Consider the following 17858-nt stretch of genomic DNA (forward strand, 5'->3'; position numbering starts at 1 on the left):
GGTGTACTGCCCAAAATTTAATGTATTTTTGTACTGAGACTATAGGAATCCAAAGAAAGAAGGTAAGCAGCTGGTATTTTGCTCAAATTTGGCAAAAGGTTCAGAGTCCACTGGACACATCTGCTTTTGCAAGATGTTACTAAAACTCCCATAGTATGCATCAAAGCCTTTTCTATTTCCCTTAAGCAATCAGCTATATGTATCACCTGCACCTATTGCAGCTAGAAGAGTACTCACCTGCTCTTTGCCTTGCACCAGGAAGCCAGCTCTCATGCTGTTGCTGAGATATCAAACCACAGAAACATAGACAGATGTAGCAAAAGGGATAGCTGGGAAAGATTGTTTAAAGTATTCAGGGACAATTTCTTAAAGAAACAGTCACAATTAACAAAATGAAATGAAGAGCTTCGTTACTTTTGTTTCAACTCATTTTTTATTCATCTGTGAAAATACTATATTTTCGAAGTGAAATTAACAAAATACTAGAGAAAAGAAAATGTGATCATTATGTGACTATCTGCAGCCCCATAAAGCATTTCGCCTTCTTTGAGTTTAAGCTAGGAATTTATGCATAGATACAGAGAAAAGGCAACACAAACAATTATTGATTCATTACATATGTGCAATTTTTGAATACAATCACAATGGTATCTTCTTTTAAACCAGTGGACACTAAATCAAAACGTTTTACAAAGCAGAAGAGGAAAGTCATACACCATTTAAAGGAAGATCCCAAAAAGTCTAGGTAGTGATATTTCTTTAAAAAAGAAAAAAGAAAGAGTCAACATTCATCAAACAAATACACAAGATAAAACTCAAATAATTCTACAATAGCACAACAATAAATTATATTAAAACTTAATCACTGCCGTTAAAATTAAACAATTCTGCTTTAGGAAAACATGGGCATGACCCAGCCAAAGTGAAGGGCATTTCCATCCCCTTAATTTCAATGCAAGGATTAAACATATTGGCCAAAATCCATTAGTTAGTGCTAATTGCAGTAGACACATTGACTCAACGTGACATTGGTAAAGCACTGAATGCAAATTTCATTGATTCAATGGGCCTATGCTAGTTGAGTCTATAATTGGATTCTGGCCACTGAACTCCTTAGAAATCAATAAGGTATGAAATTACAGAACTTTGGGTGGAATATGTCCCATCTTTTTAAAAAACCCAATGCTTTCATAGCTTAAATAAATTCAGGCCACACTGTATGTATCCCCGGTTCCTCCTTGAGGCCTGACCTATGGACCTGCCATCCAGAGGACCCAGGATTTTGTATTAAGAACTAATGGGAGGACAACACGTCATTGGGCAAAAGTGCCAGAGAGGGCATCCACCACTGTTTGGTGGCCTTCACAGCAAGGTATGCCATGACAACAAAAAGGAGAAAGTAGGGCTAGGCATCCTTGTAGTCTACAGGACTAGTGCCAGCTGTGATAAAGACTAACCAAACATGTGACGGTGAGCAGTGACAAAATAGATTTTCAAGAAATGGAGCAAACATAAGACAAATCCATCCTGCTTCTCAAACTTCAGCTTCAGCATCACACGTCAGTTGCTCAAACAACAACAGCTTGATCCAACATACTGGATGTTGTATGTTTGCTATTACGATAAGCTCCACTTTGCAGCTGTACCCTTCAGAGGCTCTCTAAAAATAGCAAAATTGTATGAACTTCACTTCAGCAAAGAAAAGAGCCATGCATCACAAACAAGGTGACGTACAGGCACTTGACTGCGTAACATACGAGGCAGAATCTCCACCTGTCACAGTATTAAAAAGCTTCTCTAAATCCCTGAGCTCCTGATCTCGTCCACAATCATTTTTTGAGCCCTCAACATGGGCCAGAATGACATGTTTCTACTCCTGATATAGAAAGGTCTTCCATAATGTGTAAACTAGAAAAGGTTTTACATAAAGAAGTGACTATATTCTACAATGACATATGTCAGGATGGGGGAGGACAGACAGCCAATGAAGTGATATCCTCTTTAACAAGAAAAAGTGAAACTCTTTTGCTGACCTGAATGGAATAAAACTTATTTTTTACTGACTTGCCTAAACAAATTTACAGTCTTTATTAGAGGTTTGGTGATCCAAATGTAAAACCACTCCTTAAAGAGGTGCCATATCAAGAGAACCTTTAGAAAAGTACAGATGCAGTCGGTTTCTTCAGGAATCAAAAGGAAACAAGATGATGTGATCTGATAACCCAATTCCAAGTTGCAAGCTAACTGGACAAAACAGGAGGATGGCTCTGCTCTGACGCAAGCACCCTCCGGTTAGGAATGATTAGTCCAGGAATCCGGCAATCTGCACAGGAGTCACCAGCTCCTGCTGGCACAGGAATGTCTTAGCATGAGCAGAGGCAGGAAGGGAGAGGGACCAACAGATTAAGGAAGTTCAAAGACATTGCAGAGTATTTATACATCTGAAGGAGGCCAGGTGTGTTTATATTAATGAAGGCTACTGGGGGACAGACGGACAATATATGTCAAGACAATGATAATCCCTTACTCTTTCTCAATACAGGATTGTACATGACTCCAGGGGGAATAATCTGAAGCAGATCCTGAGGGTCTGTGGAACTGTTCCTTCTCCACACAGCGGATGGCCTTAAATGAATTCTATCCTTTATCTGGATTAGGTGATTAAATTGAAAGGGGAGAATTACATGGGAACTCTCTGCATAGTTACAAACTAGTTCATTTTACTTAAAAATTGCTCATAGTTGAAAGCAAACTGTGAACTTTGTGGGGCTTTATTGTTTGTTTGTTTGTTTGTTTTGGTGTCAATATTGCTCATTATATCAGCAGCAGTGAACTGGCTTGCTATCAGTGTCAAGTAAAGGTCTCTCTCACTGAGGGAAATCAACTATTCTGGCAACCTGGATTAAACATTCAATTCACAGAATCTTAAGGCAAAAATTAAACAAATATGCATCTGGAACAGGAAGAAAGTGATTAAAATGTCTAACCGAGCATTTACAGGATTGGAACAAGGCACTTTAAACATTTTTGTTTGTATTTCAAATCAGTAGTGGCTGTAGTTAATTGAAAGATGGCTTTCTAGTGACTGTCTTGCACATTCCCTCTGATTTGCAACTTGCTCCTATTCCTCCAAGTGGCGTCAGCACTTGTTCCCTTGTCTTCTTCAAAGGAACAACATTTTGAGGCAAAATCATTTTTTTGTGAGTTAGATTTCCATCTTTTGAGGGAAGCACATATATACATACATACACACACACAGCCATCAAAAGAACAGAAAAACGTCTGATGAACAGTTATAGAGGCCATTAAAATAGACCTATGTGGCAAAGATGACCTTTTATTACATTTCAAATCCATTCAACTTGAGATCAGAATCTGGTTATGGCAGAGGCAAAAAGGTGTGCATGGATCAGATACTCTTTTTCTTTGTAAACTGAATGAAAGGGAGTTGCTCAGATCATATGCCTGACCTTTTTCCTTCTCATATCACAGTGGTATGTAGGCACACTGCGGTATGCGATATCCTTTAGTCTCATAAACTGGGAAATTTACAATAAAATGAATTTGTTAAAAATACTCCATTGGGGGCAGAAAGAATCCCATACTTTACAGTACTTCCCTACTCTCCCATGTGCACTATAATGCATAGCTCTTTATTATTAATAAAAAAATATAGCAGCGACTGGTAAGACAGCAAATCACAACAGCAAATTCACAATAGCAAATGCAACTGCTAAAATGTACATAAAAGAACCACATTGTTAACTTCTGTCACTCTGAAAATACAAAGGGAGGACACTCTTCAATACTACTTTGTCGTTCAGGGAGAAAAGGGACAAAAGATGAAAATGCATCCTTGGAGAAGCATGTAGCTCTTTGGATATTGTTGAAATACATCTCTTTTGTCTTTTCTGGCTTGGGCCACTGGGAGATGCAGTTCAAGAATGACTGGAGAACCACACAATTCCCACTTCAATGGTTACTTACTTTGATTTTCTGTATATTTAGTGGTCAGAAATTCAGGGAGCTGACATCCAAAACATTTGGAGGATCAAAGTTGAAGAACCACTGCTCTAATCTGATGAACATAGATGCATAGATTCAAATTTCCGAAGCTCAGGCCTGATTCTTATATTCCCAGAATGATGTAGTAGTTGTGGAGAACGTTTACTTCCCTGCAAGCCAGCTGACAAACAGCAGTGCCATGGGAAGTATCTCTGAGCCCTTCCACACAGCCACATAACACAGAATATCAAGGCAGAAAATCCCACAATATCTGCCTTGAATAAGGTTATCTGAGTCCACACTGCCATGTATTCCAGTTCAAAACAGATAATGGAGGATTTCATTCAGCTGTGTGGAAGGGGCCTCTGTGATGTAAGTTATCCAAATGTCCAGCATTTGCTTCTGTTATTTCTGCAAGATAGAGCCCAATAATTCAGAATCAGTTTTTGATATTTATTACAAGGAAGCTGAAAATATAAAAACCAGACCTTAGCTATTGCCTTTGCTCTTTTTCCAATTTTGGCTTGTAGTAATTGCAACACTGTTTTAGCAGAATTATAAATTAAAGTAATAATAATAATATAGAGGAAATTTGTTTTACTGATCTTTGAAAACTTTGTAGCAGAAGAAGAAAAGCCCATGATATTTTCACATGTCATGTACAATTTAGTACATTGGGAGAATGCAGGATCTCGGATGCACCAGCCTGAGAATCATACGTTCATGCTAAGGACAAGGAAAGGAATGTAGTAAGATGAAGCAATGCAGTGTTAGCTGCAAATCAGTACTTTTAAATAGCAAGGGCAGCATTCAAATAAAAAATCATGTCCAAAGACCAAGAAATCTAAAACTTCATATTCGTGAAGTTCTTGTATAAGGCAATCAATACTAATCCACTGTGTACATTCATTTTTTTAAAAAAAAGAAAGACACCAGGCAGTATGAATATGTGAAACAAAATTACAAAACAGGATTTGGACTTTTGTTCAGCATGGAAAACACAAAGTGTAAGCAACTTGCAATAATATGAGCAAACTACAGGACAATTTGAATAATATTATTTGTAAAAAGGTGCAATAATAAGCAGTTTGATTTTGGTTTGAGGATATATGTAAATCACACAATCTATAATCATTTGGAGAACATTTCACATTCTTTGGTTCATTCCAGTTCTTCCCAGTTATCTGTAAGGTTACCTTTGCTTTGTCGCCTAATGCTAACCAATCTCCCAGCTGATTTGATACTCCACCGTGAACTATTTCCTGAACTTGCCAGGTTTGTGTATTTTGTGGATCCTTTGGTTTCATCCTCCCAGCCCGACCAAGAGGAATAGTCACTTAAAGCATTTCCAGCATCACTGAGGGGGTCTCCAGCAGGAATCTGTGGCGGCTCCCATCCTTCAATCTCATCTGGCTTCCTGGATGTGATATTCTGTTTTGTTACCAAACTGTCCCAAAATCCAGGTTTCTTTTCTGACTTCACGTCCTCTTTTAATTTTAAATTTGTTCTAATAAACAAAAAAAGTGGTTTTATAAGAAAAAACACTTTGCAGGGGGAAAGACCAATAAAAGAAATACCTTTGCAAAGGAGGACTAGTGTAATTTTGCCATTATTCTCATATACCTGTTTACTTAAACATTTTATTCTACTTTGAAAATGACAAAAACACAGAATGAAATAAGATTAAGCAAAATGGCATAAATTTAAAATAGATGAAACACAAAACCAATACAATCATATCAGGCAACATTGGGTAGGGCAGCAGAAAAGTGAGCAGTCATCTCCTAGGTGTTGTTATGCCTATATCTTTCAGTAATAGACAAAACAGGCATTTTATTTGAAACGAAACACTGGATAGACCGAACTGAGTTAGCTAGGAATTTAAATACACTGGGTTGGTCCCAACCAATGGCTTTGTTTTTTTTTAATGCCATCCCATGTTTGTTTATTTATTTATATATTTAATTTACAACATTTCTACCCTGCCTTTCTCACCCCGGAGGGGACTCAAGACAGCTTTACATACAGGCAATGATTCCATGCCTTAAAACACAATGTACACTTAAATAAATATTAAAATAGAATCAAAAAGTACATTAAAAACAATTAAAACATTTAAAAACAATACATTCAGAGTTAAACATGTAATCCATAAGCCATTCCAATAGTCATTCCATATTGTTCCAAGTGTAACTATTGCACAAGTTCTTTAAAGGCTTGGTAAAAAAAGCCATGTTTTCACTCTCTTGCAAAAGGTTAGTAGGGAGGGGGTTGATCTAATATCCCTGGGGAGGGAGTTCCACAGTCGAGGGGCCACCACTGAGGAGGCCCCCCCTCTCTCGTCTCTGCCAATCACTTGTGCGAGGGAGGCGGGACTGAGAGCTGAGCCTCCTCAGATGATCTTAAACTCCACAGTGGTTCATAGTGGAAGATACATTCAGAACCATTTAGGGCTTTATAGGCCAAAGCCAGCACTTTGAATTGTGCTCAGTAGCAGATTGGCAGCCAGTGGAGCTGATGTAACAAGGGAGTTGTATGCCACTCCGGTGAGCAATGTGGCTGCCACCTATTGGACCATTTGTTGCTTCCGAAAAGTCTTCAAAAGCAGCCCCATATAGAGTGTGTTGCAGTAATCTATTTGGGATGTAACCTGAGCATGGACTACTATGGCCAAATCTGACTTCCCAAGGTATGGGCACAACTGGCACCCTAATAACTGATGTTTAGGAATGGCTTTTTTTAAGGGAGAGGGGTTGTTCTACTGTGGCACCTTAGTTTAAACAAGGTGTTTTCATTTGAAGGACAGTGTGACTATGAACCTTATAATAGAACAAGTGTCTAATCGTAAAAATTTGAACCTGATAAGTTTTTATTTCAGCTTTAATATTTTTAGCAACTTGATAAACAACTCTGTCAAAGGCACAGCCCTTTGCATTTTTGCATCATTGACTACTCCTCTATATACATACCCTTTGGATTTTGGAGATTTACTTCCTGTTAGCAATTGTTGCTCATCCTCCTTATTGAATATGGATGTTACCTCTTTCCAGCCCCGAAAGCCTGCACCTTGAACCTAATAATAATGATAATACAATTTTAAAATATCATCTGTATGAAGTACAACACTACTATATAAAATACATGTTGTCGTAGATTTATTGTCATATGTGATGTTTGTTAAAACACCTGCTGCAGCCTGGTTTTGTATTACTATAATGGAATCTATAACTGTGACACCTCTATGATTAACATTTCATGTGCTGATTATTTGTGCTTTCATGCAAAAATAAACATCGTATTTACAAACACTTTGTTCTGCATCATGAAAAAGCTAGCAGAGATTCAAAAGCTCGCATGGTGTATTTTGTGCATTTCAGCCAAAAGAAGTTCTGCTCTTTGGCAGATATTGCTGTATTTTGCTGACTGGTCAGTGTGGCAACCCTGGAATATTTTTCCTGGATTTGAAAATACCATTTTTTTTCTGCCACAGGGAAAACTTTAAGAAGATGGAGCTAAAGGACTGGAACTAAACTGGTGGAAGGTGGTTTGTTTTGTCTCAAAAGGTAACATTCCTGAACTTGGACTATAATTGAACATTTTTACCTATGCAGCTCTTTAAAAGCTTTTTCCAGAGGTAATGACACAAGTCCTTCTAGAAGAATTCAATGTTCTCTGCCTGAGAAAAGATCAGTAAACTTTGCACAGAACAGGGACAACCTGAGTCTCAGAGGAAATAACTATTCTGTTGACAATAGAGTTTAATTTTTAATGCCTGTCTTTTATTGTCCCCTTTCCCTGGTCTCCGAATGGCTAAGAGAGGGGTTGAACTTTGCCTGCATTATTTTATTTTTTTGTCGTGTCAGGAGCGACTTGAGAAACTGCAAGTCACTTCTGGTGTGAGAGAATTGGCCGTCTGCAAGGACGTTGCCCAGGGGACGCCCGGATGATTTGATGTTTTATCATCCTTGTGGGAGGATAAGTTACAGAGTTACCTTCTGTAACTCTTTCCCAATTGTAGCTGGATGTGCGTATATGTGCCTTCAGGTCACCTGCCAATTTATGATGATTCCCATGAATGTCCATCTGTCAGGAATACTTTGATTGTGCTTTTCCTGCATGGCAGGGGGTTGGATTAGATGGCCCATGTGGTCTCTTCCAACTCTATGATTCTATGAATTTCATAGTGTTTTCTTGGACATCTTGGCCACTGCCACTATTTTACCACTCAGGGATTCAAAAAGGCCAGAAGTAGTGCAATGGCGGAGAGAGTAAGGAAGTTGGTGTGTCTTTTAGGTTCTCCTGGGGTCAGCTAAATTCTTTCTTTAACCGCCCTACTCAGAGAAGTGATGGTTCCTTTTTTATAAGCGTTAGGTGAAGTACTTACACTGAAGAATGGATAAATCGACGCAGCTTTGGGGAGTTTTTTAACTAACATTTCTAGATCCATACATGTGTATATAGTATAGATAGCACTGTAACTACAGTACCATGGTGCTACCATAACTACAGTGCTGCATGGTAGAGTCTAGTCAAACACCTCATCCTAAAAGCCCATTTACCACCTGACTAACCATCTGGATTATCTGCTTTATCTGAATTATATGACAGTGTAGATCCAGCCTGAAAGTGTTTTTCAGAAAACACGGCTAAAACATCTCCTGGATATAAAGTGAGCAAAGTCTGCTCAATTATGTTCACAGGTGATCAGCTTCAGGCAAGAATGGAATGTACATAGCGTTACCAGAAGTTATTTTACAATGTTGTTGGGGTTTTTGTTTTGTTTTTTGTCTGCTTTGGTATGCTGAAATCAGGACGTTTTGTAAGCCTCATTCTCACATTCAAAACTTGAAAGACATGTGCATTGGCGAAGTGAGAACTTTCCAAACCATCAAAATTTCTTTCCAACCCCCTTGATTTCACACTCTTGCTCACAAAGCAGTGAAGTTGAATGTTTTACATAGCAGTTTTTTATTTTTAAATTCTCCAGTTTACCAAAATAGTTTCTTTCCCTCACTACAAAAACAATATTTACTATTTTTTTAAAAACAGAGTCAGTTGCCATTTATACTGATGTATAAGTCAACTTCCTATATAAGCTGAAGGCAACTTATGGGGCTAAAACTTTGCTATGACCCATAGATAGTTTGAGGGTCATGCTGCAAAAACGGAAAAGCAAAAATGCCATTCAGGCCCTTGCCTACTACCTAGGCATTCAAAAAGACATTAGGCGGTGCCCCAGCAGAGAGAGTCCAAGTGGTTAGCACTTCTCAGTTTCACCAGGACAAAATAAGCTCTTGCAATTCAGCACACTATTCAGAGAAGGGGATGGCAACCTTTTTAAAATAAGAGTCAAGGTACAGTCCTGACACTGACCTATGGATAAGTTGATCCAGGTTTTTTTGGTTTGATTTTTTTTTTTACTAAAATTTTGAGAGTTATACTTGGTTTGATTGGGTAGATCTGCAACTCAATTGAGCATATCCAGTACTCACTGACCTAATGTTACCTTCCTGCTTCATGACAGTACCCCTGTTCTTTAGGAAAATGCTTGTGTTTAGGTGAGCCATGCCCCCATCCTTTCTGCTCCCACCCAGCTTTTAGTGGTCACAATGTGTGTTCCTTTCGTATCAAGATGGTCTGAAAGGCTACCACTCTTAGAAGGTTTTTTTAAAACTGCTACTAACTTTAGTGATCTCTCAAATCATTTCGGATATTTAGGCAAAAAGTGCACACAAATCAGCATTTGAAATAGAAGGTGCAATCATTCTTCTTTGATGAAAACTCAGGACAAAGAAACAATTATAATCTTGGGTTGCATCCAAATTAAGCCTTTTCTCTGGATTTGCCATCCCCAGTCACCTTTTATGAAACATCTGAAGAATATTATCACCTGCCCTGCCACATTATAACATTTCTTGTGTTTTCTTGATTTATGACACTTTTTCATGACATAAGGCAATTTCCGAATCAAAGCTCTGCTGGGGTTTAAAAGACTTCTATGTTGTTAATTAAAAGTTTCCGGTTTTGCAGGTTTTGGCTATTTCTCTGTTTCATAGTGAACATGGATTGGATTAGTAATCAACTGTGCATCTTAACTGTCCTCATATCAATTTTTATTTGCAATTGTGTTGTCTTCTTAGTTTTCCTCTACAGTACCCTTTCACTATAATTTTATTACAATATACATAAACATTGAACAAGCATACATAAACAAAAAAATAAACATGTATAGAACAGAAGAAATCCAAAGTTACAGCCTCCTTCCCCTCTCCCCATGGAAACATAGCAATTACGCCAGGCCGCTCAAGGGCAGTTAATAGATTATTCATTATTAATCCCCCTCCCCTGCTCATCAGGAAGCAATAAAGGAGGCTTAGGCTGCTAGGAGGGGAAACTTGTAATTAATGTTGCTGGGAATCTTTGCTCAATTGGACTTACTTTAATGTAAACATAAAAGGAAGAACTGGACCACAGGGAAGAGTACTGATGGATATAATAAAACGACTGCATAAAACCCGTTTAAACTCTGTATGTTATGTTAAAATGGGTTAACTCTTTAAGTCGCCTGCCGAGTCATTGTGATCCTATGAATTTCATAGCGTTTTCCTAAGCAAGGAGTATTTAGAGCTGGTTTTGCCAGCTCTTTCCTCTGAAATATTGCCCACAGCACCTGGTATTTATTGGCAGCCTCCCATCCAAGTACTAAGCAGTTTATCTTCCAAGATCAGACAGGCCCTGGTGCCTTTAGGTATTTTGCAGTAATTTAGGCCTACTTCTACATATCTGCAGGGAAACAATCCCTCATGAGGTCTTTAGCCCAGAAGGAAATTTGCTTTATCGTACATAAAAAAGAATTCTGTTTCAGAACAGAATATACATGAGAAAAGTTTTAAAGTTTCATTTACTGAATGGTTGTTTTCCTTGTGAATTGTGTCCAATCTTTCTGGAACGACAGCAAGATGTGATACCTGAATTGTCCGAAAATTAGGGCAATGCAGTATGCTGAATATAGAATTATGTGCAATTTGACCTTGGAATGGCCTTAGTCCTTGAACTCTGAATTTTGTATGTTAAGATGCACCATAAAAGACATCGCATATACCGTAATTCTGGTTCATTGCAGCAGATTTTAATAGGTATAACACTCAATTCCCAAACATTTATTTAGTAAAAGCATAAAATTCAAAATTGAAAAAAAATCTATTACTTAAATTGGCAGTGAGTGTTTCAAATCAACCCACCCCATAATATCTCCTCTAATGAAGTCCTACTGGTGCCAGTAGCAAAGAAAGCAAGCAAGAATTTGGTGGGTTAAGGGTGGTTTTGCTGTAGGATAGAATACTCCCCCCCCCCCCCCCCCACACACACACACTGATCTTATACAATCGTAGCTAAAATGACTATTCTTGAGAAACCATCCTTTGACTTCTGTCTTACAGTTTTACCCAATATCTCAGAACAGGCACCTGTACCTTTAGCACCCCAAACCTAAAGTCCTAGAAATATTCTGCCAATAAGCAACTGTAGTTTAATCGATAACAACTTGTGCAATAAGGAATATGAACAGCAACTTGTCATTGTTAAAGCAATTAAAGCAGATGATTATTATTTACTCCTATCAGCAGAATAAATTCAGAATTCAGTTAAACATTTAAAAAATATTACGTGAGCTTATTGAATGTGGTTTCAGTTATATGCAAATAGATCTGATATGAAAGAATCAACACTGGAAGATCTAGTGATGCCTAGAGAAGTGCTCACTCTAGGCCTCCAGAGCAATTATATCATCAACTTAAGCCAGTAGTTCTCAACCTGTGAGTCCCCGGGTGTTTTGGCTAACAACCCCCAGAAATCCCAGCCAGTTTACCAGTTGTTAGGATTTCTGGGATTTGAAAGCCAAAACATCCGGGGACCTATAGGCTGAGAACCACTATCTTAAGCTAAACATTATGTCAGAGATCTTTCTGAAAGCTCACAATATAATGGCTCTGGGGGTCTACAGAGAATAGTTTTCTAGACATCTGTAGGTCCTCCAGTGCAATTCTGTAGTACGCTTCACTAGAAGCCCAAGACATTAATCATTTCAGGTAAGAAAAATAGGGTTCCATATTATATGTGGAAATAGAATCCTGGAACAGACCCCGCACACAATACTCAGGCCTACTGCAAAGGAAAGAATAGATCTGCTTAAAATAATGTCAGTTGGTGGAAAAATCTATACAAATTGTGAAGTCTGTGTATTATCTTCCTTAAAACCAAAAGGAAATGAATGCCTTAATGAGTGACAAGAGAAAAAAGCAGAGGTGGCTTCACTCATAATTCTTCCATCAGAGGTAACAGACAATACAGCGAGAATCATAGCATTATAGGATATGTAAAAATAAATGTGAAGTAAATGGCAAACAGAACCCATAGCCGTTTTAGCAAAAATGCAAAACGTACATGTTATGAAAAATGTTTCTGAATGGAACTGTTCTGCTTCTCAATAAAATATGTTGCTCGGTGGTTTGCATGTTAATGAGAAATAATCCGCTAAAATAATTTTTGGATGACGTTAACACCATATATTCAAGGAAAGCATTAATCAACTTTCTGACGTGTGCACAAACATATCAAGGTACATAACACTTAGGAAAAACTGTTGAAAAGTGCTGCCTGGGATTAAGCAACTGCTTATTTTGTGGTTAATAATTAAAGAATGTGGAAATGGAAACGACGATCATCACAGAAAGAGGCATGATGCTCTATCTCCCATTGTGAGAGATTTTGGAGCCACTAACTAAGCAAAACATTTGTTCTATAACCAAACACATAATGGCACTGTCATCCCCTGGGACCTCTACAGCATATCCTGAACTAAGCAATCATCATGGTGCATTTGGCTACAGAGTCTTTTGGTCTGTATTTTTCCTGATTGTAAGGGATATTTTGTTAAATATTCTCCTTTTTGATAAAATGACAGTGAGCCCAGAGTTCTGGTAAGGGATTCACTAGCACTTTCCTTGAGGAAATGCTTCTAGCACACCCAGTTATTATGCAATCACACACACAAACCTTTCTCTCACTTGCGACATGATGATGGTAGCAAACCAAACTGTAATGGAGCAGATGCTCTCAAAGTCATGGTGCTCATTAAGCTGGGAGTCAGTGAAATTTGCATTATCAGACATGATGAAAGATCTTGGATTGAATTGTAAAGCAGAATTAAAATTCAGTGGGATTTCTCCACAGCTATGAAGTAAATATTTTACATATATGAAACAGAATACAGTCTAAGCTGAACTTCAGAGGTTGTTTTAAGCACATACGTGCATTCCGTTTTTCAAAAGAAAAAATTAAATTAATCCATTTCTGTATTTTTAGTCAAACCTAAGATGGTTGTAAAACAGTCAAACTTAAGCTTGCTGCCAGGAAGGTCACTGCACCCCAACATATGTCTGCATCCTAGCAAAAATAACACAACTTCTTTCTTTACTACAACCTTTCAACTGAGCAGGTATGCAGACTATCTTGTCTCCTACAGGACAGTCTGGTTGAAAATGAGATAATTTCTGATGAATTCCATATTGTTTTCCCAACACAATACTAAACAGACAGCAAGACAGAGACTGACAACTTGTCACAGAGTAAATTTATTCTTGTCTATCTTGGGTGACATTTTTCTGTGTTGTAAGTTGCATAAAACAAAACAAGGAAAGGCGGAATCTAGAATAATTTAATGTTGATAATAACTGTAAAATCGTTCTTTAGGAAGGGAGCTGAAAATAAATGTAGTAACGCATATGGGAAGAAATGAGACTTGCAGATTACTGTGAGACAGAATTTGCTGGCTGGGAGAAGAATGTCTCTTGCCCATTAGCCTCCAATTACTGAGCAGGTTTACCCAGGAGCCTGAAGAGTAAATGTGGCCAGGTATTCATTTTCACAGGGCTTCAGACCATAGCTCAATTTTTACTTTACAATAAGGTGTCCTCTAGCCAGAAATCTCTAGATCAGGACTTCTTAAACATTTTCCCACTAGCAACCTCTTTCCACCTGAGAATTTTTTCTGTGGCCTTGGATACATAGGCATATAAAATAGGTATAAAATCAAACATTTACTGGTAATAAATCAGCATGCTGCAAGGCTTGCTAAACACACGGATTTCCCTTTTTGTTAACTCAGCTCAAACATTTTCTGCAGAGTCCACTATAAACATTGCATGTTGTTCCCAACAAATCTGTGTAAATGGGTGGCCTTCAGTTGCCATTTTTTTTTTGGTGATCCCAACACTGAGCTAAGAGGACTCATATGGGGTCAGGACCCACAATTTAAGAAGCAGTGCTCTAGGGCCCCTTCCACACAGCTGAATAAAATCCCACATTATCGGTAAGTGGAATATATAGCACTGTGTACTCAGATAACTCAGTTCAAAACAGATATTGTGGGATTTTTCTGCCATGATATTCTGGGTTACATGGCTGTGTGGAAGGGCCCTAGACCACTAGCTGAAGTCCTGAAGTCCAACACATGATAGCATCACCTATACAATTACCACATCTGGTCTCAGTATTTGATCACAGCACCAAACTTGATTTGGGGTTATTTGTGCTTATTTCCTGCATAGCTTTAATAGCTGTGTAGAGATTTTCAGGAAGCTCCTTTCTTCTCAGCAAATGGCCTGGATAAGTCACTATTGCACACTTGGCACTTTTGACAGAATACCTTTTCAGTCTACAAAGGCAAAGAGCATGGGCTGGAGAAGGCAAAAGGGGTGAGTTTTTCCACGTGTTGTTAAGCCACCATCATACTTCATCTCACGCTATGCTGTTGACCAGAGACCACTTGATCAGGGACCACTTTGACCAGAGAGCACTCTCCAACATCAGTACCAAAAAGGTTGCAAATCAGTTTTTGGTTAACTTGAGATTCAGTTTGATTATTTGGGGTTCTGATTCAGAAAACTGCATTAGATAGACCACATCAACTCTAGTTTCTGATACAGAACATAAGCCATCTGGTAGTCACCATCTGCTCACCCACAGAAAACCATATTTAATAAGCCTTGGCATTATAAGAGGGTTTTGCGAGACCACTCACTCTCGTTGCAACAGTGTAGTAATGGTGAGGTCACAGACAAAATTTAGTTCTTGCGGACCACAGATTGGGAACCACTGCTATATAGGATTCCTTGTAATTGCTATCTAACATCCAGAAGGCCACAGTCCTATTTCCTTTTGGCTAGCAAAGCAGTGCTTCATTCAATATGAATGTGACAAATATAAAGCTGCCATGTCTATCATATCAACTGCCAAATGAATAGCTTGCACATTCTCTTTAAAGGCAATCCAGTTTCCCACTTGAGGCCAATCTCCTCATGCCCATTCATGCTTTTTCCAGAAATCACTCTTGACACATGACTGTAGGGTTGGTACAGGATGTGCAGAAGAAAGATGCTTCAAGCAGAAAGTGTGACAATTTGCCATGCTGGAAAAGCAGTAATTATTATTATGCTTATTGGCTCTTTTTTCTAGGAAAAGCCTTGCAACAGTTAATAATACCAACATCTAAAATGGACATTCATTCTTCTGAACTAAAGTAAGAGCAATATAGGCAGTTCCCGAGTTACAAACATAGGACTTACAAATGACTCAAACAGGAGTGAGACAACAGGAAGTGAGAGAAATCTACCCCTCAGAAGGGAATTTCACTCCTGAAAGGGTAATCATGGGGGAAAAGTGTCTCCACTAAAGCTTTATCACCAATCCTTGTTTCCACAACAAGCCACATTTTTCAAAATCCAATTATGATAGGAACAAAACGTGAATTCTTCTGAACCTGGGCACAGGCAGAAAAAAAAAAAACACCACAGGGGTGTTAACCCTTCCCTATGCTATCTAAAGCTAAAGTATATACATTTTGACTGGAGTTATACTTACAAATGTAACTGTTACAATTTACATACAAATTCAATTTAAAAACAAATAATAATAATAATAATAATAATAATAACAACAACAACAACAGCATTTATACCCCACTTTATCTCTCCTGAAGAGAACTCAAAGTGGCTTAACATAAAAGCATTAGCACACAATTTAAAAGATACAGACATTAAAACAGAATTAAATATAAATAGTATTTTAAAAATCACAAACCTGCAGAACCTATCTTGCTTGTAAGAAGGCAGAAAGGACAGAAGAGGCACACTTTGTCCTTTGGCACCTTTCACAATTTCTATACTGTTTCATGTTTTTAAAAACTCAAATTTTATAAAGCAGACAGGTGTGTGTGAAAGAGAACAAACATACATATGCATGAATACATGTGTATTGGAAATTGGGGGTGCTCTCAAAGGGAAATGTTGCTGAAAGAAACTTTAAGCCAAACCTTACCGACTATACAAATACTATGTGCAAAACTGATTCAAAATATAGAAAGAACATGTGTTCACTTGATGTTTCATAATTTGACTTTTCACTGTTTAATAAATTATACAATTTACACTGAATTAAAACAAGTGCACTTGTGTCAGCTTGTTATTGCCAGAAAAGTATTTCTAATGCTACATGGACATAAAATAATTTAGGAACATTTGGTTCAAGATCAACCTGAGAAGTATATAACCACCTATACATTTGGCTCACTACATACTTACGTAATCTATTAGCAATAATATAAAAATCCTAGAGGTTTACAGAGCTGCAAATATGTCATGCACACTCCTATTGCAAAGAACATAAGCAAGCACTATGGTTTTTATTTGTTTTGTCATAAGAAAGTATGAAGTACAAAACACAAGTAGGCTTATCTTCAAAATAGAAAGAAGAAAGAGGAACCAAATAAATTGAAAATAAAATAGAGACAATAAAATACATATTAAATAAAACCCTGAAGGGATAAGATCCTGCCTGATCTTAGAAGCTAACCAGGAGCAGCTCTGGTTAGTATTTTGATAGGAGGCTGCCAATGTGCTGTAGGCTGTATTTCAGAATAAGGAAGGAACTGGCAAAACTACCTTTGAAGCATTTTGAAGCACACACACACACACAGAGTAATTCCATTTCTCAACCAGTCTAGAACAACACATACACAGAAAAGGTGTTACAAGAAATATGCTTAATGTCACATCTCAAAATTAGGCATATACCTTTGTTGCAAGTTGTGAAACTGAGGATGAAACTTCATCATGAAGACATGGATCCTTGGTCTTAGTTTTAAGAAGTGAAAAGAAAAACATAACTGTGGTTAATTTTAGACATTTCAAGATAGCTGAAGAAACTTTGTGATAACAACCAGATATTTATATGAATAGATGTTAGTTAATGTTATATGAATAGATGTTAGCAGTGCCCACAATGAACTTTGACTGTATCTACACCAAAATCCCTGTTGTTCTGTTCAAACCACTATATGAGACAGTGAAGGGATTGTAGGAGACAGCTTTCTCTTGGATATGTGGATTGAAAATCAGACCCATCTGATTTTCCCCCATCATTAATCCTACTGCACCTGCCTAGAATAAGAGAGAAGCAATTGGTGTAGGAAATAAAATGGTGTAAGAAATAAAATGGTGTAGGAAATAAAATTTGTGGTATACACCAACCTAATGTGTACCACGAATTATCATTCTAAGAAAGCTAAATGAACAATCTATAACCACAGGGTTAATCCCTTGTGCCAGCTGACTAACGCAAGAGATCAAAATTCTATATGATTTTATCCCTTGCTCCCTTCTTTCACTCTTTCAGTTTTGTTAGATATCCTTACAAGATGCAAACATTAAAGCAACTCAGAATTAAGTTAAAATGTTAGAAAGTGACAAATCTTCCCTTCCATTTTTTAAAAAATACAGCCATGAGGGGAGATAAAT

At 37.8% G+C, this 17858-nt stretch overlaps 1 protein-coding gene across 3 annotated transcripts in view; it reads right to left on the bottom strand.

The window, feature by feature from the left end:
- Positions 1–414: 414 nt before the first annotated feature.
- The window catches only part of TDRP (testis development related protein), a 39603-nt gene continuing 22159 nt past the window's right edge, over positions 415–17858 (bottom strand). For 2 of the 3 annotated variants that reach the window (XM_060752718.2, XM_060752719.2), the window contains exons 3-5: positions 17136–17195; positions 6975–7078; positions 415–5512 (exon numbers count right to left, since the gene is read on the bottom strand). In XM_060752718.2, coding sequence (XP_060608701.2) covers positions 5167–5512; positions 6975–7078; positions 17136–17195 — 510 coding nt within the window. In that variant the 3' untranslated portion in view covers positions 415–5166. The remainder of the gene's footprint in view (positions 5513–6974; positions 7079–17135; positions 17196–17858) is intronic. The other variant, XM_067468229.1, reaches the window with a different exon arrangement.

The sequence above is a fragment of the Anolis sagrei genome, chromosome 1, assembly GCF_037176765.1.
Source record: "Anolis sagrei isolate rAnoSag1 chromosome 1, rAnoSag1.mat, whole genome shotgun sequence".
Taxonomy (NCBI): domain Eukaryota; kingdom Metazoa; phylum Chordata; class Lepidosauria; order Squamata; family Dactyloidae; genus Anolis; species Anolis sagrei.